Genomic DNA, 23,839 nt, shown 5'->3' on the forward strand with positions numbered 1-23,839 from the left:
CACACACACACACACACACACACACACACACACACACACACACACACACACACAATATTCCACCTATTAAACCCTCCATCTATTCTTTCATCCCTAGCACGGTTTGTCTCTTCGGCCCATTCACCATCCTCTCTGATCCAAAAAAGACCAACTCCATCCTTTCACCTCCCTGTGTGCCGCAACTCCACTCTTCCCCCTGTGTCCTGATCACCCCTGGCAACCCTCTTCTTTTTGCCGCCACTGTGAATAACGGCACTCGAGTGAGTGACCGGGGACACGTATATGCTCAGCACAGGGACGAAATGAAGTGCCCCTTTCCAGGGTTATTCTGCACTGGTCTCTTGATCTGTTCAACAGGAGCTGTAAAGTCAGTCCTCCCACAGCTGGTACAAAGACACCTCTGGCCCTATAATTCCTCTATTGGGAAGCAAGTGGTTTAAAGCTTAATGTGAATCTCTAGGTCTGCACTAAGGCGACATGTTCAGCTCCATTTGTCTTGCCCTCAGCTTCCTCTGTCATTGCGGTACTGTAATGCACCCTCAGACATGATCTCACATGGGCTCTTCCTTCTGCTAGGCTGGGGATCAGGAATCTTTGCTCGCACTACTTCGCAAAGCACAGTGGACAGCCTCCCTTACAGCTGCCCTCATATCTCTGTTTCAGATCCCCCCTCCATTTCGACCTGCATTCATCATAGGTAGGGATTAAGGGACTTTGCATAACAAGATCACACGGCCAGTGACTGATATCAAGAGAGTCCATATGCAGCCGCCTGGTTTTCTGAGGCACCCTCTGTCATTGATAGTGTGTGCCTGTGTGTGTGCGCATGTGGTGTGACTGTGCACAGACAAAAGCATTACTTATGTGTTTCATAGAAAGTGTATATGAGCTTTGGGATTCAGAATGAGGTGGACGTCCACAGAGACCTCTGATTGGATCTCTAATACCTCTTACTCCCCTGAGCAAAGAGCCAGGCAACCAACACTATCTCTTGCCCCTAATACCCAGCACATGTGTGTGTTGGGGAGCGCCAACATTAATTGAATGCTGTATTACAGCTGTAAATTAACTCAAAGTCTCTCCGTTAATCCAGGATTACACACCAAACATGTTCATGGGAAAACAAAGAAAGTCAGCGCAGCCCTCTCTGCAGAACCATCTGTGACCACCGACCTCCCGTGGCACAGCGCTACAGTGGGGCAAAGAGGGGGATCCCAAATGAATAGCTGTGGATGGAAACACCTCATTGTGTGTTTAACTCTGTGATCCTCTTACTGAGGGAGGCCAGTTCACTCAGGGCAGAGCAATCACAAGTAGATGAATGATTTTTTTTTTCTTCTGAGCATAAAGTGCAGCAATAACGGGGATGTCTATCAGTGTGTCGATCAAGCTGTCAAAAGCACTTTATGTGTACAATTTCCGACACTGCAAGAAATAAAATGTGGACGAAGTGTATTTCTGCCGTCCGCATTGAGTAGAATGAAGAGGCTTCCTGAGCGTCGCTATGACAGACACATCCACGAGAAAATGGATATAGTGTCTAAAGAGTTAACCTTGGATATGTTGTCATGTTTAAGTAAATTGCCTGCAACGATAATTACGTTATTGACTTATCTTTAAATATATGGACATGACCGTGATCATTTTAGCTGACCTCGATATTGCCCATTGTGTTTACATTCATGTTTGTTTACACAAGAATGTCACCAACATTTTAGCCAACATGACGCCAGAACAAACAGCAGCGTTTCCCCATTATAAATCAAATGCATTTATTTTTTTGGTTGTGTGGTTTATTTTATTATTTTTTTCACATTCCAATTCCAATGTCTGAATATTCTTAGGTAATAAAAAGTTCACTGCTCTATGAAAGGGTGTACTTGCATTCTTATGCTATTGCATTATCATTATATCAGTGGCATAGAAATAGTCTTAAGATGACAATAATATCGTCCATCGCAAATATTTCTGGTGAAATATATCATCCAACAAAAGTAGTTTTTGTGAAAAGCCTAATTGTCATATAATAAAGAATGGTGGTATCAAGATGCATCGACACACATGAAATGTCACAAAGGATGTGATTTACAGGTAAAGACACCATTAACAATGTCATTGATATTTCTGTAAAAACAAATTGGATTATAAAAACTTCCGGCTTCAAATAAGCATGACATTTTTTTTACATTTTTCAGACCAATGTTATGCTGTCAGTTCCATTGCGGTTTGCCGAGTATCATAAAAATATTATTTAGGTGGAAACTCGTTTAATGTAGGAACAGCAAACAAAAGACAATGTAGCGAAGGGGACGTTAATAACGGCACACTGACATTGATACCTGATTATACAAACATTATTGACGCCATAAGGAAATATTCCAAAAGGAATTACCGCTACTGGTCTCAAGAGGTTTGAACCTGCCACTGGCTGAGTAGTGTTAATTGATAAACATGGCAAGTCTATTAGAACCACAAAGAGAATCACAATCGAAACAGCATATAAGGGCCTTGCGGCGGACTCCTTACACAACTAAATTAGGAAAACATGGGCTGAGAGAGAGCTGGGCAACAGGGGGGCTAAGAGGCTTACAAGCCCCTTGTCAGATATTCTTTTTCTCCCTGAGGATCCCAGATGGAAGGGAGTCTGGAGGAGCAGGCACAAGAGAGGGGACGGATCCCACCTCTGATGTCTTCCTCTGGGCAGCAGAAGGCAGAGGAAGGAGGGGCATTAGTCCTGTTGCGCAGAGCTTGATTTGATCTTAATGTGATCTATAAAAAGGAGGTTTGGCAACCAGGGGGGTCTGTTTCAACTATCAGTCCAATCGGAGATAATCCTGCCAATTCAGACACAGACACCTGGCTGGATGGAGAGTGACAGACGTAAAAGTCTCAGTGACAGAGTACTATGTCCAGCCCCCATCTCTTCTAAGTCTGCCTTCTATTAGAGGCTTAATTGAAGCAAGTGATCTCCATATTGCTCTTTTCATTGTTGCTAATAGCAACATAGCCGTGAAACAGCTGAGCGAGGTTACTATTTGAAGAGCTGAGGGTTTAAACCTACAATCAATGGGTCAGCCAGAGCAAATAATAGCCAAGCGATATGAATACAACTGCTATGAATTGAAAAGGAAGTGTGGGTTGACAGAGTCCCCAGCCAATTACATAGAATGGAAAAATCAGCCGCTAAGCCTTATTGTATTGACCACAAGCGAATGCGTGGTGCTGGCCTGGTGCTGAGAGAATATGAGAGATCTTATCTGGTGTTGTATCAGATTCACAAAGGAGCTTGTGTTTTGCAGTCGCCGGCTCCCGACAAAGCCGGATACATTTTAACATTAGCTCATGACAGACACCGCAACCTAAAAGCAAACCTATGACTTTCATGAATGTGACTTACTTTCATTCTAAATGAAATATATTTTTTAAGCTAAATATGGCTTGTTGTATTTCATGCCATATCAGCAAAAAAGGAATTTAAAAATAGTGCTATTCAAAATATGGGACGTTGAACAAAATGGAAAAGTCCAATCTTCAGACAAAAATAGCTGCGTACAAAACCCATCCTAGCCTTATTGTAGTTGTGCCCTTAGAATATAACTTCACTTTCAACACTAACTAAATAAATATGGTCCACGTTGATGATAATCTTGCATCCCCCGGACACGAGAAGTGTACCGCTTCTTGCTGTCCCACACTGATGGCAGAATTACACAGAAGAAACCAAAACAATCTGACCAGGAAAGGTCTGACATGTTATGACTGCAGCCATTATATAGCTCAATCAGATACAGAGACTGATCAAACTGACAAAAACACGACAGGAAAACATGTACAGATGACACATTGAAAAGCGGGGAAATTATGTTATTTTTGTACAATTAGGTTTCTGTATTTACACTTGCACAGATTGAATTGTGCTACAGAGCCCACAGGTTAAATTGGGATTTGAGACAATTGGAAATAAGGTGACTTTAGAGAACAAAAGTTTCCACAACAATGTACTCCTACATCCTGCACGTGTCACTGCTGAAGCAGGCTCTCCTCCGTCTGAGATGCAGGTCAGGCAGTACATCTTATTTGTCTCATATAGGCTTTCCACAATGCCCAGTGTTGTCAGTCATGATATATTCCCCTGGTCTCCTGTCAGCACATATAAATCTCAACAGTACTGTCAAAACAGCAGGACTGCCTCTGCTGAGAGCATTTGTAAAGTGAGCAGTTGGGCTATTGCCTCCTCTGGAGCCTTACAGTGTCCTGTGATCGTGTGTTGCCTCTGGCCTCTCTCTGCCTCACAAAGCTTTTTTTACAGCTGTCTTAAGGATTACACTGATCACTCATAAGGCAGCCAGTATAATAAGTGGACATTATACAGTACAATAGAAACTGGCCTTTCCCCTGCCAGTTTGTCTGATCTGACAGAACATTCAGAGTTCTTGATATATATACGAGATAGGTTTCCATCATCAGCAGGCCCTTCTGACAGCAGACATTTTGACTTGTCATATTCGGAAAATCACAGGTGTTCCTTAACAATACGGATGCCTCCATTCTATTCAAGTGTTCCATGACAGTGAGAAAGTGACCCTGTAACCAAAGCAGCTTAATGAATATCCATCATCAAAATGTGTTCTATGAAAAATGTCTATTAGCTGCTGAGCAGAGCGCCGACTTAAACATTACACATTTTAGTGCCGAACCTCTTTTGTAAACTCATATACCAGTTCAAAGTATGAGATTTTTTTTAAATGTTAAATGAAGTCGCAATGTGATCAATTATTTGAAATGGATGATACTGTTGTAATACTTAGCTTTGTGAAATGAAATCCAAAATATATTATCAATATTGTTCAAAATATCAGAATGTATTGTGCACCACTCAAAATCTATATCAAACATTATATGAAATGATATGACTGCACTTAAATACAACTTGTTTAACAATGGTAAAATCTAATATATCTTTGTTGTGTATTTGAAATAGAAAATTGCTCAAAATTGAACAGATTTTTCCCATTTCAAAAAGACTACAACTGGATCTTAAAATCTCCACTTTAATACTGTGTTTGAGGAAAACTTACCAGTAACATGAATGCATTTAAAAAGGCAGCAGTTCATCATCGGGTTAGCCGAATTGGTTTAGATCAGATTAGGTAGGAATACTCTATGTTGGCGTTATCAATAACCTGGTATGATAACTCACAACTTTTAAACTAAGAGTGTTATTCAGAAGCTGCTGGTGCTCACCACGTCTATCCACAGCTATTCTTGAGCTGCAGTCTCTTCCTACTTCATGCACGGACCGCGTTCCTCCTCTCGCCTTTACACCTGCTGAGTTAAAATTCAATGTGATCAGGGAAGTGAGGCACAGGCTTACACATTTACATTCACTGTCAGATTAAAATGACTACAGACTATACAACCAGAAATGGACATACATGGCAATTTACATACAGCTGATCCCATGTGCAAAGGCACATGAAGCTGATGCACTTGTACAACTGCAATTGATGACCCATTTATTACAGAACACCTACCCTGTCTTAAGGATGTGAATTAGTAGATTGACAGATTCATTTATCTTGTTTGTACAAAGGTCATGCATTTACAGGCAATACAATAGAATAAAATAGAATAGAGCTGGCATAATTGATCAATGGAGCTTATGGGATATAGTCTCTTGATACACTGTGGCTAACGTCACAATATACCCCTTTGCCATTTGACAGCAATGCACTGGGACAAAGCATTTCTGTTTTTTTACATTTTGAATTTAAAAGTTATGTGTCATACTGTAGTAATTTTCTTTTATTTTTGCTGTGTTAAATACAATAGTTTTAATATGTTTGTATATATATTATATCTTTATGTATAGTTATATATATGAAATATTGTGAAGTCAAATTTCGTCAAAAATTGTCAAATTTCTTCTCGCAGTTATGGCTGCTCTACATAGTGTGAGTAATGTCACCTTTACACGTTGCTGTGTGTGTGTGTGTGTGTGTGTGTGTGTGTTAAAACAGATTGTATGCTCCTTGTCACAAACTGTTTCAATCTATTATGCAGTGAATTAATTAAGTGTGCGGAGGATTCCTGCTTATTAAACATATTGTTCCCTATTCACACGTGTAGGCGATGTGCTTCACACTTCCATCTACGATAAAAGTCGTATTGTGGCGTGATATGCCATGCATCCTGTAAACAGCTTGTTCCTCTGCCATGCAACAATTACCTCTTTTAATATTGGTTAATTGTACTCTGGTTGCTAAGCAAGAGATGAGCTGTAATGGTAAACGAAGGGACTGATTCTACAATAAAGTTATGCGATGAACCAACAAGGTCATGGCGATACAAACACATGCATTAATTGACTCGTGTAGGCACAGAATAGCTGCTGGCCATCGCAAGATCACATAAGCTCACATATACGTAAACAGGATAAAGATATACCAGCAACTTTAGCTTTACTCACCTACTAACTGAGTGATTCAATGCTCCAACCGTGCATCTACCACAACAAACTCATTGTGACAGCTTCCGCACACGGCCCCGTAACAATCGCTGTCCTCATTGGTCGAGCGCCACCAAAGTCTTCTCTGATTGGACAACGCGCTTCAAAACAGTAGCAGGCGTCCCCCACGTTACAAGCAGTATGGCGGCCCCCATGAGCGCTGTGGGGAAACCCTTCGCTGAGCGATCGCCGTTCAATTCTACGAGTTTTCAGAAGAAAACGAGGACCAAGTTAATCTCCATACCTGGCACCAGACCATCGGTTCAAAATGGACAACTCTTAGTGTCGACCGGTGTCACGTCACTCGACTATCTACTCGGTCAGTGTGCTGTTGAGGTTTCACGTTAGCGCCAGCTACACAGGCTAACGGTGTATCTCAACGATAGGTTTACTAGATAATCAGTGATTCATTTCTCAAAGAGGAAATGTGTGATTATTACAGAATATGGAGTTTTGTCACTGTCGGTGCACTGCAATCTGTACGAAACCTATTCACGTACTATGATTTTATTTACATTGAAATGTCCATAGCACACGGGAAAGTATTTGCTTGGAGCTGTGTGAATAAGTTGATGTGCAATTAAGCTGATGCCAAAAATGAAGCATGTTGTTTGATTTAAGCCAAGGACCAAAATAGCCCCAAACACATTGTATATCCCTGTTTAATCTGTTTAATATGCATGTCCATGTATCATCATTATAAAATCACATGTCTTCATAGAATTGGCATCATGTGTTTCAGTACCAGGGCTGTCAATATCCACATAATCGATATCAGAATGATAACGTCTTCATGTTGTTATGATTCATAACTTAACATTAGTTGTGTATCACAACTTGACGTAATTGCTTTGCTACGAGCTGTGTGAATGCAGCAGTGTATGATCGTGTGGTGTCTTCAAATATGTTATGTGGAATGTCACTCACTGGTTGTTTCTAAATGATTATAATGGAAATAAACTAAAAATAGATAAACTTAAAATGAGGTAAAACAACCTCAGATTTTTCCTCTCCTCATCCACATTCAGACGTCACTCTCAAAGCTTGAATGGGGAGTCTTTATATTCTCCGCCATGTTTGAAAGCCATGCCAGGTCTCATTCAACATTGTATGGCATTTCACCCCCCTGTAATAGAGACGTATATCTTGCATCTTTGAGTAATTGTGATAGATTCTCATGAAATGGATTTAATTTCTGTGTCCCTTTGTCTGATAAGGGCCACTACTTTCTTCTGGTGCAAGCTATTTGTAGAACTGATCATTTCACTTGTGTAAATGTAAAAAATCGTGTCATATCCGGTTTCTTGTTTATTTGACCTGCAAAGCATTTTATAAGATCTATTTCATGCTTGTTCTCTATTACATAATTGTGTTGTAACTATACTGAATTTTGCAGATGCGGCACCAGTGGAGGTTTCACTTTTCTTGTTTTCTCAACCCAAACCTATCAAGACCTCTGCTGTCTGAGATTAACAGCCATATACTCTCATGCGCTGGCACACGGGTTAAAGGTCAAGCAAGTCTCACTAACATTATGAGTTCAATTAAAAAAGATTTTAAAAAAAAATCGGTGTTGGTTGATTAAAGCAGCCAGAATAATCAAGGACTGGCATGAAATGTTCTTAGTCTACCAGGGGTCTTAGATTTGAGCAAGCTTAATAAAGCTCTCGCCAAAACCTAGTGTGAAAACAAAGAGAGAGAGAGAGACTCCTCTTCAGATATCCAGTCCGCCAATTGGCCTTTTTAACAGAAGATATTTTGACATGTCACAAAAGCACCGGTGTTAACAACAAAGCTTCAGTTTCAAGCTACTGCTATTGTGTTGATTGTCACGGCTCACTGGGACACTTGAATAGAAAGCAGCCTTTATTACTGTTTTTATTAACACTTGTTTTCCTTCTAAGGTAAGTCACAATGCCTGCTGTGAAAAAGGCCTGTTTTCTTATAGAGATGAATACACAGTTGTGGAGACTGGAGAGTGAAGCCGTACTTGAGCAAAGGGAGGTCTCGAGTGGTTGACATTGATTCAGAGTGAGACAGTGTCTGTAATATGTGACTGATGTTATTTTAAAAAACTGATATTTGAATTTTTTTTTTTGTATGTCTTTGCAAACAGGTGGCGGGTTAGCAGTTGGAACAGTACTTCTCATAGGTGAGCCTCTGACTTGACTTAAATGGAATAATGACCTCCATAATGTGATATATATACATAAGAGTTATTGAGACAGATATGGTGTGATTGGACAGAACAGCTTAAAAGCTACGATTGTTAAAAATGAGTGACTTTATTGGTCAGACGTTTGTGTTACTCTCACTAATGCAGCATGAAGTCCCCACTGAGGAGGGGTATTTTTCCAGGAAGTTCAACTACACATGTGATACCTAATAGCATTATATTATATAAGCAGATACTATAACTATATCCACTACTTATGCTCGTCATTTATTACTTTGTTATCAGATGCCTAAGTCTTGAGATATGAATTGTGAATACAGTGCATGTGACTCCATGGTAAACAGTACACAGCAACAGTTGACTCCTCCTGAAGTACATATAATGATGCAATGAACAACTGTCAGTAGAAGTTGCTTTGTGAACGTCAGTGTATTGGTGTTCAGAAAGATACATCATGCATAATATGAAATGCTTTAAGCCAGGAAGAGGAATATTCTATTCTGACTCATTATTGCCTTCAGCTGACACTGCATTAACCCGTCGCTGAAATCAAACATATATTATATATTCATGCGTATACCAAAGCTGAATTCAGTAGCATGCCACAGCTAATGATACTGTCTGTCTGTCCTCTCCGGATCTTTGTGGTTAGCGTGTCAGCGTCTAGCAGAATGGCAAATAGACGAATGACCTGAAGGTCTCTAGTTATAATCCCAGGTGTTCGCACGTCCACTGTGATCATTAATTGATATGCTCATCTGCATACGTGTTGATAGAAGTTTTCGGAAGTACATTTAAAGCAAGTGGGTTTTCTAGGCACGCAAATGTCTTCCACTGTATTATTATTGTTATTATCATTCATCATAGGCCAGGCTATATGAAATGGTAGACAGTGAGGTTAAGGTATTCCTGTTTCCCATTTGAAGCTGTAATTTGTGTGTAGCAAAGGCCTATACCAACTGATGATATTGCTTTGCCCTTTAATTCACCCCCCCCCCCAATCGATGCAGGAGTCAGTGATTATACACTAATGCGTTCTTCCCTTCCATTTTGGGAATCAATGTACGGTTGGTTTCATCTGGTAATGAGAGACACAGTAAAGGTGAAATGCGTGTGTGAGCTCTCTTGTGTTTGTCTATGAAAGAGTGGTGTGTGTGTGAGTGTGTGCACTGTGCTGTTTGTGTGTCTGTTTTGTTGTGTGGGTGGTGTTTGTTTGTGTTTGTTTCAGGCAGTCGTCTCCTACAGTCTGCCCCTTTAGCTGTGATGGCCTGTTTGTGAGACACAGACATAAAATTATCAGACTGGTCGTTGTCTGCCTTTGAAGTGTCTTGAGCTGTCCATCCTGATTTGTCAACTCGAGGGGGATCAGCTCAGTATGGCTGCTGTCTGAAGATCTCTCGTCCCTTGTGTTTCTGTAATAGAAGGAATAAAGCTTTCCAGCTTTTATTATGCTGATCATGTCAGGTTTTCATTAGTTTAAGTGAATGTGTGTTTCCTTTTAATGTACCCATAGTAATGACTATTTAATTGTTTTACATGTTTACATTTTTCAAAGCTTTAAAGTGCACTTTGAGTGAGAGTTATCTTAGATTTCAGCTCAGGTTTAGTATTTGTGTAGATTACCGCAACAAATATTTTGAGTAGTTCATCACAATTATTACTCTGTCAAACTAAATAGGCATAATAGTATAACTACAGGAGATGCAGTGACAATGTATGGCAACATTCGATGAAAAAACAACCCTGAAGTTATTTAATCACAGTTACATACTTTTCTATAGCTTATATTAAGTTCCATGACAATTTGTTCAGTTCAGATCTTTATTGTCCCACAAGAGGACATACATTTGGCTGCAAGGCAGCTTAAAAACACAAAAGATACAAACAATAAAAAGATATTAAGACAATAAAGACATAACAATTGCTAATATTATACATGCAATACAGAATACAATAAAATGTTTGTGAAATCAATGAAGAACTGCAACAATTATAAAAGAAGAAAATAATATGATAATAACCAGGATTTCTCAGCTGTAACTTGTATATTAAACACCGAACAGCTCCAAAGACGTCAAGTCATCTGTTTAGAAACTGCAGTTTTTAATGTGTCAATTGGTAAACAATCTAAAAAAATCCTAACACCATGTGCCTAAGACAGACAAATTGAATTGATTAAGAGGAACAACGGTCACAAGTTGAAGCTTAACAATAGAAATGGCATATACAGTATATGGGGCCCGACAGATGTTGCTAATTGGCATTTAACGGTAGCCTAATACAACCCACCTTTGTAGTAAAATGTACAGTGATTCAGTTCAAGTGCTTTTTTTAAGTGTCCATATTTAGTGTACCTGCCGTATGCCCTAAATGAATTTGAGCTGCTCAGTAGAAATGCTTAAGACCAGAGATTCATACAAGGGGGAAAACACCCTGACCTAGATATTTAGTCTCCTCCCCCTCCGGGTTTAGCAGATATGATTCAGGACACTCACACTCCCCTGTTTGAGGGCAAATGAAACAAAGGCGTTTCCCCTCTTTACCAAACCTCAGTCCCAATCCCATAAAATAAAAAGGAGAAGAAAAAAATCATGCCATGACTGTCCAGAGTGATTGATCTCCCTCAAAGATATGACCGTCCTCCACCCCCTGTTGCTCGTATACCCCCCCACCTCCCACCCCCTCCCTTACCCCCCGCCTCAACAGCCTAATGACTCCTGGAGGTTCCATTTGTAAGGCTCCCATAGAAACACAGCCACAATAGGCCCCATCTTGAGAGGGCCCATCTGGGAGTCTTTGTGGGGCCTGCTGAAAGCCACAAAGGCCTGCTGACCTAGAAACCCATCAATAAGAGAACAGGGAGCCCCACCGACAACAAATTGAAGAGCCATGGAATTTCCTGTGCCATCCTAAGTCCGTAGGTGAGACCATAGACCGGGAACGTGGGAGGGGGGAATTCTCCGGATGATTCAGGATGACACGTCAGGATGTCATTCCCAAACTGTCAGCTGTATGCCCATTACCTTAAACTGTCACTGCTGCCTTTGTCCTTGAGCCCACAGTTTGTCATTGTATGGAGAGGCCTACGAAATCTTTACAAAATGATGATTGTGACAGGAAGCAGCAGCAGCATGCTGGGTAGAGTTATGCGCCTTGATACGGGGGGGGGTTCCTGGTGATGATGCTTGTGAATTTGGGGTGGGGAATGGCCGGGTGGCCGCTTTGTGTGCACGGAGAAAGGCTACCTTAGGGAAAACGGTGTCAGTGTTTGGAATCACTTGCCTGTCCATTTAATGTTGGAGACACTCATCTAAATGAGACTGTAATGTCACCACCAGCTGAGGATTTCCCTTTCCACTTGTGTTTAAAAGTCTCTCATGTAACCTTTATATGCCATTTTATGATAATAAATACACCTGATGTATAAACAGAATAATGAAAGCATGCCATTGCCAGCAGATTGAACCAGATGTCGGTGAGCATTTTGAGGACAGGCACTATATAATCCCGCTTCTGCCTCCTCTTGTCAGTTGTCCTGACAGCCGGGGTACCTTTGTGTTCAGGGGGAGGTGTCAGGTGAGTGCTTAAGACAGGTGCCTCCCTCTCTCTCCGCCCATGGTTGCGGATATGATAGGTGAAAGTGGACAGGGACACTGTGAAGACCTTAACAAGAGAGCTGAAGATGTCAGCTCCACTTTGATAGTCAGGTCACACAGTAACACCTATGTTTCTGTGCCATGTCGATTGCTACTTCATCTGTTCCATACCAAAGGTAACCCGAATGTGGTCCTTATATCAATTACAGTTAGCGACTGTGATGTGGTCGTGAACTTCTGGATCTGTGGTGTCTGAATGAATGGTCAGAACAAGACAAGATCCAATGGTTGATATATTTTTCTTAGGGAAAATGTTCATCACTAAATCTTTTCCTTAGGCCTTTCAGACAATTTTAGCACAATGGCATTGATTGACCGAGTGTGTGTTTATTTTTGTTTTCCACTCGCACTCAATTTCTGATTGTTCTTGTCTTTTGTTCCTTTTTTAGAGGAGGACCGATATGATAGCTACTCTCGTATGATCTTGAAGTACTTCCTGGCAGAAGGAGTGGTGTGTCGACATGAACTTTTTGTGGCGGCGGCTCAAGATAACCCAGATGACATCTTACAGGTATGAGAGGAGGTGCCGTATTTTGCAAGCTCTGAAGGAGGAAATTAGTTTCACTGCGAAGTATGATTTTTGTTCAAGCTGCAAGTCTTGACAAACCATCCACAAAGAAGCAAGGATGGCCTTAATACATCTGCTTTAACATCAACCCTGTACAACTGCTGCGCTGTCAAAAAGACATCTAAAAAAAACCTTTTGTTTACCTTTAGTCAACTGAAGATGTTGGGAATATTCTGCCTACTTGTAGAAGTCTTTTTTTTTTTTTTCTCACAATAAATCAATCGGCTCCCGCTGTACAGTATTCAGCCCGGTTCACGCTGGTCAGACCGTGATTTAGCACGTATTGAAGGTGCACAGCTTTCCCCAAGATGTGTCAGGGTCAGCGGGGGTATCTGAGAGGTCGAGGGTGGCACGGTTGTGGCATTGTTGAAATGTTTCCCGATGCATCACTCTGTGAAGAGGACCGTAGTCCCAGAAGCTGACTGCCACCCAGCATACAGGAGGAGGGCCTCTCTCCCACTGATTGATAGTGGGAGGGGTCACAGCCTCACCCTCTCTTTACATATCAAAGGCTTATTAAGAGACGGGGAGTCCCAATGGGGATATATCACATCATTTATTGTTTTCACAGCTACATTCACAGTATGCTAATATTTGGCTGCTCAGGTTGTACTTTATGCATTACGTTAACATGCACACAAGAAACAAGCTTGCTGGAAGACATCAAGTTAAAGCAGGACATTTGAGAACACTTCCTTGCACTTAAAAACCCATGATGACTTGAATCAGCTAATCGGTCAGACTTCCCACCCACCGTACAATGTCTTTGAACCAAAGGAGCAAGATTTGTTTCCATTTTGTTGGATTTTTTTTTTTTACTGGTTGCACAGTGAAAGAACAGGCTTGTTTATCAGTAAGCTGGTAAGAGTGTTTTCTTAATGTTCAGCTTTAGAAACTGACTGACTTCCAATTGTAGTCAGACTTTGGATCTAACTTGATACAAGGACACGGCGTTATCATGATCGTTCATCCCTCCGCACTAATGCCACAGTGATACTTTTCCTGTGTGGAGACTTTTAATGCACATGTGCTCTTGTAAGAACCCCTGTTCAGTTTTGTATATGGCCAAGAAATCAAGATTCCCCGAGAAATATCTCCCAGCTTTATCTGGGTTTTTTCAAGTGCTTCAACATGACCAGCAAAACCAACTTTGCTTTTTTCTTTACATTCAAGATATCATATTACTTTTGACAGCTATATTTGAATTTGAAGTGCATTTCAATTATTTGGGACATGCCATATGATATTAAACAGCAATAAGGGTTATTAAAATACCTCTTGGCCATTTACAATCAACATATTTTAAGTTATTATATAAATTGTATTATTTTGTGTAGGAACTACCTGCTCCCATCTTGGACGATATTGCCATCCACAAACCAGTGGAGCAGCCCAGGCTGTCTTGTGAACCTCAGGACAGTTTGGATGCCATGAAGATAGCCTGGCGCTATCAGCATCTTCCAAAAGTACAGGTAATCACATGTTAGTTCATATTGTCTGTAATAATAATTATTGCAGCATATTTGATCGACGACATACAGCAGAATAAAGACAACTCTGTAATAATGCTACTTTTATCAAAACTCCAACATTTGTCTTCGTTAATGATTGTATGAGAAAGAACAGCACTGGCTTTCTGGTCTTAGTGGTTTGGCAATTGTCTCTACCACTAAATCCATCAGCTTCTAAATTCCTTTGTGGACTGAATGAGGCCTCAGACTCTCCTTTCAGAGTTGGACCAGATTACTCACACTTAGCTGGCAATAGGTAGGCTTTTCACTGGTCCCCAACTCACATATACACACATACACACACGCCTGCACCCCTGCTTAGCCTGGGAAACAAGAGTACTTTGCAGCCTGTGCATTGACATGTCTGCTCGCTCAACCCTATGACCCAGACCTGCGCCTCTGTCTTCCCCAAATCCCTGCCTTTCCCCCTGCTAGGGTCGGCAGCCCTACACTCTTTCTTCCGCTTTGAGGAGAGGTGACCCTCCCCTTCTACTTCTCTGCAGTCTCCCCCCTTCAGTCTATAATCCATATCGCTATGTGGATTAACAGCACACAGTGTGTCCCTGGGGATCCTCTCTCTCTTTCTCTCTCCCTGGAAACTTCTTTATATCTGTGTCCTTTCCTCATCTCTCCCCCTTCCCCTGTAAAATCGTCTTTACAAACCACTAGTAAGCCCCGCCAGAGGATTTGCATCCCAAATTCACCCCCAGAGTCAACGCTTACTTTCCCCTTACACACACCTCTCCTGGCATAGCCCACTGTGTTACTCTCCCGATGAAGACATCAGATCAAAGGTGAGGCCGTCAGGGCGGGGATGGAACGCTAAGCGGGTTGCCTAGCTCACAAAGAGAAGATGAGCCCCTGACCCCCCTGCCCTGCTGACCCCCTCGTCCCGCCAGGAGAGGGACACACCGGGGGCCTTAATCCAGATTAGGAGTAGATTAAGGGCCCCTCTAACAATGGAATCCCTGGTTTCACTGAGAGAGAAGAGCTAAAACTCCCTCTTTCAGCTGCAGGAAAACATCCGCCTTCCCCTGCGTCCCTGACACATTTGCTTTCAGAGCCAGAAGTGGACATTTATGTGAAGAAATGATTAAGAGCGTGGTCGTAGTGGTTATTTAACTTCTCTGCTGTAGGAATGTTGAGGAATGACCCATAAACAATGCAATTGCATTGCCATAGTATTGTGAAGCATGCTCATTTAACATATTAGAAAGATGCTTTATTCTTATCTGAATTGAGTTAAATGCACATCATTTGTTGTAAGAAATGTAAAGCAAGCAGTAGCGTCATATCGGGATGCTCTCTAATTAAAGGTCTTTGGTGCTCAAATGCTTTAAGCTGAGTTTGATTGTTGACCTCCTTAGAGTGCCCTGGCATCCTCATCCCGGTTTGGGCACTACTATGATGTCTCCAAGACGATGGAGCCAGAAATTCGCCAGGCAGCCAAGTGCCACCACTTCTATCTTCCAGAACATCCCACCCAGTCATCACCAACACACAGGTAAAGCGACAAGACATCATTCACAGAACGCATGGAAACCAATGAGACTCCATCTGCAGAACACAGGCACACAAACACGACATCATCCACAAAACACAGTTACACAAATTAGACATCTTCAACAGAACACAGGAAAGCAAACATGGCATTGTTCACAGAATACAGGTAAACCAACAATGCAGACGGACTAACATAATTTAAAGAGCGCACACTTTATAAGGCCTGCAACCAGCATGTGCATTAGAGAGAAGTCAACATGAGAGGAAGAAACTAGCTCCCTAGTATCATGTAGAGTCACTCATTTATACGAATAAATATTATAGCTGCAACCAAATATTCATTACGAGTTCATCTTTTTATGTTTCTGTATTCATTGTTTTGTTTTTTCGATAAAATGTCAGAAATAGTAAAACCACAAGAAACGAGAGCCCAAGTTAACACATTCAGATGTTTTGTTTTGTGTGAAGAGCAGTCCAAAAAACACAGCTGGAACCAGATAATGTGTGACATTTCTGATTAAAGATGTATTCAAATAGTTGCTGATTCATTTTCTGTTGATCAGCTGATCGATCAATTAACAGTTTCAGCTCTAATTAAGTGCAGTACACGATCTTAGTTTTACATTCATGTTTTTACTGAGATTCATTGAATTGCTTCATATCTGTAAAAATTATGAATCATTACTGTTGAAGTCAAACCATCCACAATTTGATACATCATTTAAATGAATGATGTGAGTTTTCTAAAAAAAAACAAATCTTTTAAAAGCTCAGTTTTTTTTACTCTTTAAACAATCAATTTAAATCAGTTAAAAAGCAGCTTGGTTCATCCTCTATTCTGAGTAGCTTGCCATTGGCCTAAGACATTCGGCCTCTTGGAAAGGTTGTGTATGTCTATTCAAATAAGGGTCTTGTTTGCTCAGCGTCTGTTTGATTTCTCCTGCGTTGAGTGTATTTAGGGTTCAGAGGTCACACGGGCTCTTTACTCAGAGAGTGCTGTTGAACAAACAAGGGCACACGAAGGCACACTCACACACACTGGGTAAATACAGCAATCTGGAGCACAGAGGATGTGGAGGAGGCTTTATTGAATGCCTCTTCCTTTATTTCAATAAACAGAGACTGTTTAACAGAGCGCCCATGCAAACACATTACATGTTGTGGATATTCGGTTCAAAGTACACATTTTCACAAGCGTGGATCATTTTTCAAAATATCAGTTCAGAAGGTAATAATGCCTTATTGATAGGATACAAACAAAATAATCAAATATCCTCTCCGCGTTGTGTGTCAGTGTAGTGAGTAAGAGTGACATGGTGGAACTGTTGTGCCGCTGTGGCATCTGAATGGGTTATAGATCTCAAAGACATTTTGACAGCAGGAAACTACACCTGCACTGCACCATTGTGCCCCCCAGCCCCGCCCCAATACTGACACACATACATAAATGCGGACACACACACACACACACTTAGCATATTACACACGCACATGTACCACACAAACTCCGAAGCAGGCTACTCCCCCTTGCACGTGTCCACAGCCCCATGTTGATACCCTAGCTGTTAAATTGCTCCGTTTCACTTGAAGGCATAATTGGCACAAATTGCTCTCTAGGTGATACAGATCCTGTTGTTTAAGACCAAGCATCCCCCTTCTCTCCTCCTTTCTTCCATCACTGAAAGAGGAACACCGAGATAAAGAAGCTTCCCTGTGTATGATCTTAATTAGCCGACGCACTAGCCCCTGTAGCTAAGCACCTAGACCTTTTGGTACCTGAATGAGGGGTGCTCAGTAGGGGTAGCTAAAACACAATGCCGTCCCACACAATGGCTGCCAACCAGAGGCAACCTCCTGCTCAACTGCATGTCAAACCATCCCAGCCCCCTACCTCAGAGCAAGGGCATGGGCAGACAGGCCAAGGAGGGTAGGTGTCCCTCTTTCACCAAACCAGCTCTATCATTAGCCCCAGCGGGGTCAGGAGGCACCATTGTTGGGCTGAATAACTGAAATAGAGTACATGGATGTACTTGGCGCAAGTGTAATCAACACGAGTACGTATTACTGTTCTTTATGCAGGGCTATTGGTGTGTGACCAATCTATGTGTATCAGCTTTTGTAGCCTGCAGGTGAAATTGACAACTGGCATAGCAGCCCACTGTGACTTACCACAGAGTGGTCATTACAATGGCGGGGCGTTCTTAAGTTGAGGGACTTGTGTAAAATGATGGGGTTAACATTTCTATTGGCCGTCCTATAGGTGCATGATGGGCTCAGCAGTAACCCATCCCTTGACTGTTGCTAAATGTTGCTCCGATGGAACTGGATGCCTTTTGTCAATAGTGCACATCTTACCCCTGATTAAACTCAAAAATGCTGTTCCTTGTAAATTCTAGATATCAGCCCATTAATCCCCCCCCCCCCCCCTCCTTCTCACTTATCGTCTTTGTTGTGTGTCTGTTTGTGCATATGCACATCTCATCTGTCTGTTTGTCTGTCTGTCTCGGCACAATCAGATCCTGGGGGAGCTGACGGAGAACCAGTCATGTTGTAATTTAATCAACCAAATAAATTAATTGGATCTCTTGATATGGATCATCTGTCTGCTTCAGTGGCTCCAGAAAAGCACAGTCAGGAGAAACATGCTGCAGTCATAGAGGATTAAGCTTCTGTGGGGAAAGGCTTGGCCCAGTTTCATCAAAATACTTTCATTACATTTTACACGTCCTAAGTAACCCTTTTGTGTTCTCTTTCTGGTTGTCTTCTCCACTTTCTCCACTGTACTGTCCTCTGTCCTGTGCTCTTTTCAGTACCATGCTTGAGTCCTACTCTGCGTTGCTGAAGTCACTTCAAGAGGTCATAAACAGGGAGGGTTTTGATGTAGCAGCCCCCATGGTAAGACGTGAATGAACTCCCATTTCACCAATCATCAAATCCATACATTTTTAATCATTGTTTGTGGATGTGCTTTTGGTTTTTGCTTTCTGATTAAAAAATCATTGGTGAAATTGAATAGGCAGGCAGTAAGCTGCCACTAGCAGTGATTCAACACAGGTGTGCATTTTTTCCTTTCTTTCTAAAAATGCCATTCAAGAGGAATTCTTTGACTTCCAGCTGCTAACATGTTTGTGTTGCAAATGTCTGCTTGTAACCCCACTAATTACCATGAGCCCAGTCAGGCTATTGTGCATTGTTATGAGTGATATTCATCAAAGGAGCATTTTTAAGATAGAGATAATAGATCTGAATCTGTGACCCCAAGCTCTTCTGTCACATTTCAACCTCCACTTCTCTTGAGTCTGTTTACCTCTCTGTCACCTGCTCTGGTTGGCCTCACCTGTGTGTCCCAGCTGTGTGTGTCTTACCTTTGACATACATTTTTTTAATAGTCACCAGTGCCCCACAGAATGCCAGAATCATCCATGGCCCCGTCTGTTTCCCACAGGACGTACCACACACTGTGATGTGCCTGTATACATATACTGTCATACTGTTCTATATATATATATATATAGATACAGTATGACGGTGTGTGTGTACTCTACTCGCCTCCCACGCCTTATTCACCTACTTTCGGTGACCCCTCTGCTCGTCACCTGGAGCCACCTCTCCCCCTGTCACTCACACACAGGATTTACCTCCACTACCCCCCACCCTCTCTCCCCGAGTGCCGTCACTCACAGCAGATTAACTGCTGACATCATTAAAGCAGTGTGGCCGCCTGACATGCTGTTGGCACAGTCCAGGAATGCAGACCGGCACTGAGCGACATGGGCACTGGCACAAGAATGCCCAGTATGGGTGATAGTCAGTGTGTGCGTTTATATGTTTATTGGTTAATCCGCCGTCATGGATTGGTAACAAGATGCAGATTTCATATAAACTGTGTTGTGTAAATAACAGATTAGAACAATGATCAATCTCCTAGACCCCGTGTTTTTTGAGATGGCTGGGACAGGAGTGGCAGCAGGACTGTGAGTCTCGGCAGAGATTGGCTTGTGATTAGGTTGTTGTCCCAGGCTGGCTATAGTCTATAAGGCTGGCCTCTGGCCCTTGGCTGGACTCAACTGGCACTGTTCCCTGATTTTTCTATAGGCTAAACTATAGGAGTTAAGTTTGGCTTCTTCTCCTGATGCCACAGCAACAGTCGTGTTACCACAGACCCCCCCCCCCCACCCCCCGCTGGGCCACAGACATAGAAATAGAATTCTAATTCTGTGGCCCCCAAGACCTGTGTTCGGCAAAGCATGTTAAACAAAGAAAGGGCATATCTAATAATGACAAAGGCACACACACACACACACACACTCACAACACTAAGCATAGTAAGGCATAGAGATGCAGCACTAATGTTGAATGGTGTAGAGGAGGATGAATGTAGAGTCCGGTGTGAGAGTCCTCCTTTGGGAAACTATGAGCCAACTGTGGAAAAACTCCCAGAAACAATGGGGTTTATTTTTCTTAGATGCCTGTGATTCTGATCCAGGTCCAACTGAAGCTTAGGTCATACCGTTGGGAGAGGAAGGGATAGGGAGTGGGGCATAGGAGATTTTAGGAGGGTTGAGATCATAGAGGGGGAGGGATAAAAGAGAGGAAAAAAAGGGAAAATGTGAGCCGATTTTAGGCCAGAGCTTTAGTAATCACTCTTGGCGCTCACCTCAGTAATCAGGAGCCATCCTGAAGAAACCCCAAATAAAAGGCAATTGTAGTAAAGGTTAAAAACCTCTCACAGTTTGGACAGGCGCCTCCATTCTCTCAGTTTCAGTGATATATACCCCACCACTGTTTGGCCACTTTTCCTCCGTCTTCGTGAGAGTGGGTTACTGTTGATCTCTTGTGGTGGGGAGGGTGTTTCAAGGGAAGGCACTCCACCCTTACCCAGGCCCCCTTGGCTGCAGAGCATCGCTGTTGTGCCAAGAATGTGCTGGGGTTTCTGGGTGGCGGCCATATTGGAAGCCTGTCTGACAGGTCCATTGTGCGTGTGTCAGATGGCCTCTGTGATTGGGCAGTTGTGTCCAGTCACGTTTGGGCACTGTGTTCCGATCGTCTGTGCTGGTGAGCAGACTGTCCGGTCGCTCTCTCCCAGAGTTTGGGAATACTACCCAAAACAGCACCTTTCCAAAATAATGCAAAAGCAGCAATCTGTTGTTCTTAAGATGCAATGGGAGAACTTTAAATCAAATAAAACTGTATTAATGCATTAGCATGTTTACTTCTGTAGAAAATGGCATATTTATATGACTTTTTACACATTTTTAATATTCCTGAACCCTTCTTTTTGCTTGTTCTTTCTTATAGTCAAAGTCGCGTAACATTCTGCGAATTGGGCTTCACTCTCTCGGCTCGGCTCTGTGGGGCGATGACCTGAGTTGCCACGACAACCCTAAAAATGGCCACGCCCTCACTACCTTTCTCTATGGACTGCGTGCTTTGCTGAGGTCATCGCTATCAGTTGCAGTAGTTACTTTGCCTTCACATCTCATCCAGGTAAGAACATTTTTGACACATGAGAACAACTCGGCACAGTTCATAAGCATCAGCATGCCCTTAGAATACAACTTCTCTGATTAGCAACTGTAACCCTGATCTATGACTGATATATCTTTTTATGCTAGCTTTAATTAGTTAAGACCAGTTTGTCATGCAAGAATACCATGATATACAAGCTTAACAAGTCATAACCGCAGCAGGTTCTGCTTTATTTTCTCTGTCTTTGCTCCTCTGTTGTGTCCGAAACCACCTTCCTTTAGTTGCCGGCCGCCAGAGGGATAAATAAAGTTGAATCGACTTGATTTTACATACAATGGACAGTTAGGATTTTTTGTGCGTGGGTTGATGTTTGGCCCATGTGCTTTTTCTTTGTCTTGTTCATTAAATGGGAACAAAGTTTGAAGTCTTTTGTAGTGGGGCCTCCTCTTGACCCTGTGGTCCAGTGTCACCCTGGTATGACTCAGGCCTGCGCAGGGGCCTCTTCCTCACGCATCGCTCCCCCAACAGACCCAGTCGAGTGCACACTTCATTCAAAGGACTCTAAGTTTGTTTGTTTGGCCTTTTAATTACTTGAAGCTGTACACAATGACAGTGTTTGCCTGTGTATGTATTTTATTCTCTTACAAAATATCTCTCCTTGTAGTTGTGTGTATTTCTGGCTGTGTTTGTGTGGAGGGGTGGGTCGGTGTATGAGTCCGCGTGCATGCGTCTGTGTACAGTCTGGCCTCTCAGTGTGAAGGAGGAGTCATCTGCTGAGGCATATGGCAAACCACAGCCCTCCCCCAGACAGTCGACCATAGACGCACACTCACCAGAATAGCCATCTGAGACTTTCTGCTCAAATGTTTTGTCTCGCCTACTCTTAAGACACCCTACTTCCTTATAGTCCCCATTCTTAACAACATGGAAGCTGCATTGTGTCTGATCCTTTATACAAAGATAGAGGTTGATGCTTAACTTTCTGAACAGCTGTGTTGCCACAACATGCTCTGGCTCCAAGCCTATGTGCTCAGTGCACAGCGGCCTTGGCCTAGTCAAGAAAGGTAGAATGGCTAACTAGCAGATGTCAGCTGTGGTGGGAGCAGTCCGCCTGTCCCTCTCTGGTCTGGCCTCCAAACCCTTAATCTGTCCCCCTTCTCCACCCTGGGGAGTGAAGTGAATGAGCGAGGGAAGAAGAGGAGAGGGGGAAATTTTGGACCGAATCAGGTGTTAGATGACTAAGCCAACATGGAGGTAATGAGAAGCTGTTAAAGATGGGCATCAATGAAATGACCTTATGATTAGTTTAATCACACTTGGTGTTGTTGTCACAAAAAAAGATTCTAATTGATCAGCTGAGTTAACGCGAGTGTGCAGGCTGCTCATATTAAGTTATCGTGAGTGTGCATGGTATGGTATGAATCGATGTGTTCGCACAGCTTCTTTCTGCCAGTGCCTTTCCTTGGATAATTAACTTAGTTAACGGACTGTGGCCTTTGGAACACTGTCTAGACTAGTAGCAGGGCTAGCTGACCGAGACCACACTGGACTCTCTATCCATTATTAAGCAGCTTGGGAAGTCGAGCAACTCACTGAAAGCCTCCTCAAAGCAGCCCAGTGCCACAGTCCATCTGAAACATTAATTAGGCTTGTCCTAGCCTGGTCCTCCTCCATCATCCCATCTCCTGCCATCATCCCCATCCCCACCAGTAAACACACACAAACACAAAGTACACAGTCTTTCCCAAAATGCATCCATACACACCTCACCTGCTGCTCAGGCACAGTGGTGTCCCGACCTATGCAAATATTTAGTCAGGTGGAGTTGTTTAGTACTCTGGTGGGGCAACAAAACCCGCAGGTTCTTTTTAATAACCATCAATGTCCCCAGAAATGTACCATCGGTATTCAATTCACCTTCACATTTGGACATTTCAATTTTAACTAATAATTATTTACATTATCAATTGTTCTGCTGATTATTTTCTTAATTAATCATTTAGTTTATGAAATATCAGAAAGTCTATGTGGTCATAGAAGTGATGCCAACAGTCCAAAACATAAAGATATTTAATTTACTATCACATATGACAAAGAAGAGCAGCAAATCCTCTCATATGTAAAACTTGGACTGATAGAATGATTCATTTGTCATAGAATATGTTGTATTTCCGAGCAGTTTTCATTATTTGTAAAATAACAAACTTGAACAGGACTTCGTACGATTTAATTGTTTGATTAAATTCCTGAAAATTAGGCTGATATTTTTTTTAGCTACGCAGCTAATGATACTTAGTGGCTTTTAATTGCAAATTTCCAACAGTAGTTTTTCAATCTTAGTCTGTCTTTTAGTATCTACCAGCTGTGACAGCGTGTGGCTGGTATTGTTTTCACTGTGTTCGTGTGTGTGTGTGTGTGTGTGTGTGTGTGTGTGTGTGTGTGTGTGTG

At 42.2% G+C, this 23,839-nt stretch overlaps 2 protein-coding genes across 6 annotated transcripts in view; one reads left to right on the top strand and one right to left on the bottom strand.

Annotated features, from left to right (window-relative positions):
• The window catches only part of immp1l (inner mitochondrial membrane peptidase subunit 1), a 15,129-nt gene extending 8,600 nt beyond the window's left edge, over window positions 1–6,529 (bottom strand). For 2 of the 4 annotated variants that reach the window (XM_031846755.1, XM_031846752.1), the window contains exons 1-2: window positions 6,470–6,529; window positions 5,079–5,328 (exon numbers count right to left, since the gene is read on the bottom strand). In XM_031846755.1, the coding sequence (XP_031702615.1) occupies window positions 5,079–5,087 (9 nt within the window). In that variant the 5' untranslated portion in view covers window positions 5,088–5,328; window positions 6,470–6,529. The remainder of the gene's footprint in view (window positions 1–5,078; window positions 5,329–6,469) is intronic. The other 2 variants (XM_031846754.1, XM_031846753.1) reach the window with 2 other exon arrangements.
• Window positions 6,530–6,649: 120 nt separating this feature from the next.
• Window positions 6,650–23,839, top strand: part of elp4 (elongator acetyltransferase complex subunit 4) — a 53,098-nt gene continuing 35,908 nt past the window's right edge. Inside the window, exons 1-7 of one of the 2 annotated variants that reach the window (XM_031845981.1) lie at window positions 6,650–6,827; window positions 8,625–8,660; window positions 12,730–12,851; window positions 14,246–14,380; window positions 15,787–15,923; window positions 18,733–18,817; window positions 21,221–21,409. In XM_031845981.1, the coding sequence (XP_031701841.1) occupies window positions 6,650–6,827; window positions 8,625–8,660; window positions 12,730–12,851; window positions 14,246–14,380; window positions 15,787–15,923; window positions 18,733–18,817; window positions 21,221–21,409 (882 nt within the window). The remainder of the gene's footprint in view (window positions 6,828–8,624; window positions 8,661–12,729; window positions 12,852–14,245; window positions 14,381–15,786; window positions 15,924–18,732; window positions 18,818–21,220; window positions 21,410–23,839) is intronic. The other variant, XR_004212737.1, reaches the window with a different exon arrangement.

The sequence above is a fragment of the Anarrhichthys ocellatus genome, unplaced genomic scaffold, assembly GCF_004355925.1.
Source record: "Anarrhichthys ocellatus isolate YVR2014 unplaced genomic scaffold, GSC_Weel_1.0 scaffold6, whole genome shotgun sequence".
In the NCBI taxonomy this organism is placed as follows: domain Eukaryota; kingdom Metazoa; phylum Chordata; class Actinopteri; order Perciformes; family Anarhichadidae; genus Anarrhichthys; species Anarrhichthys ocellatus.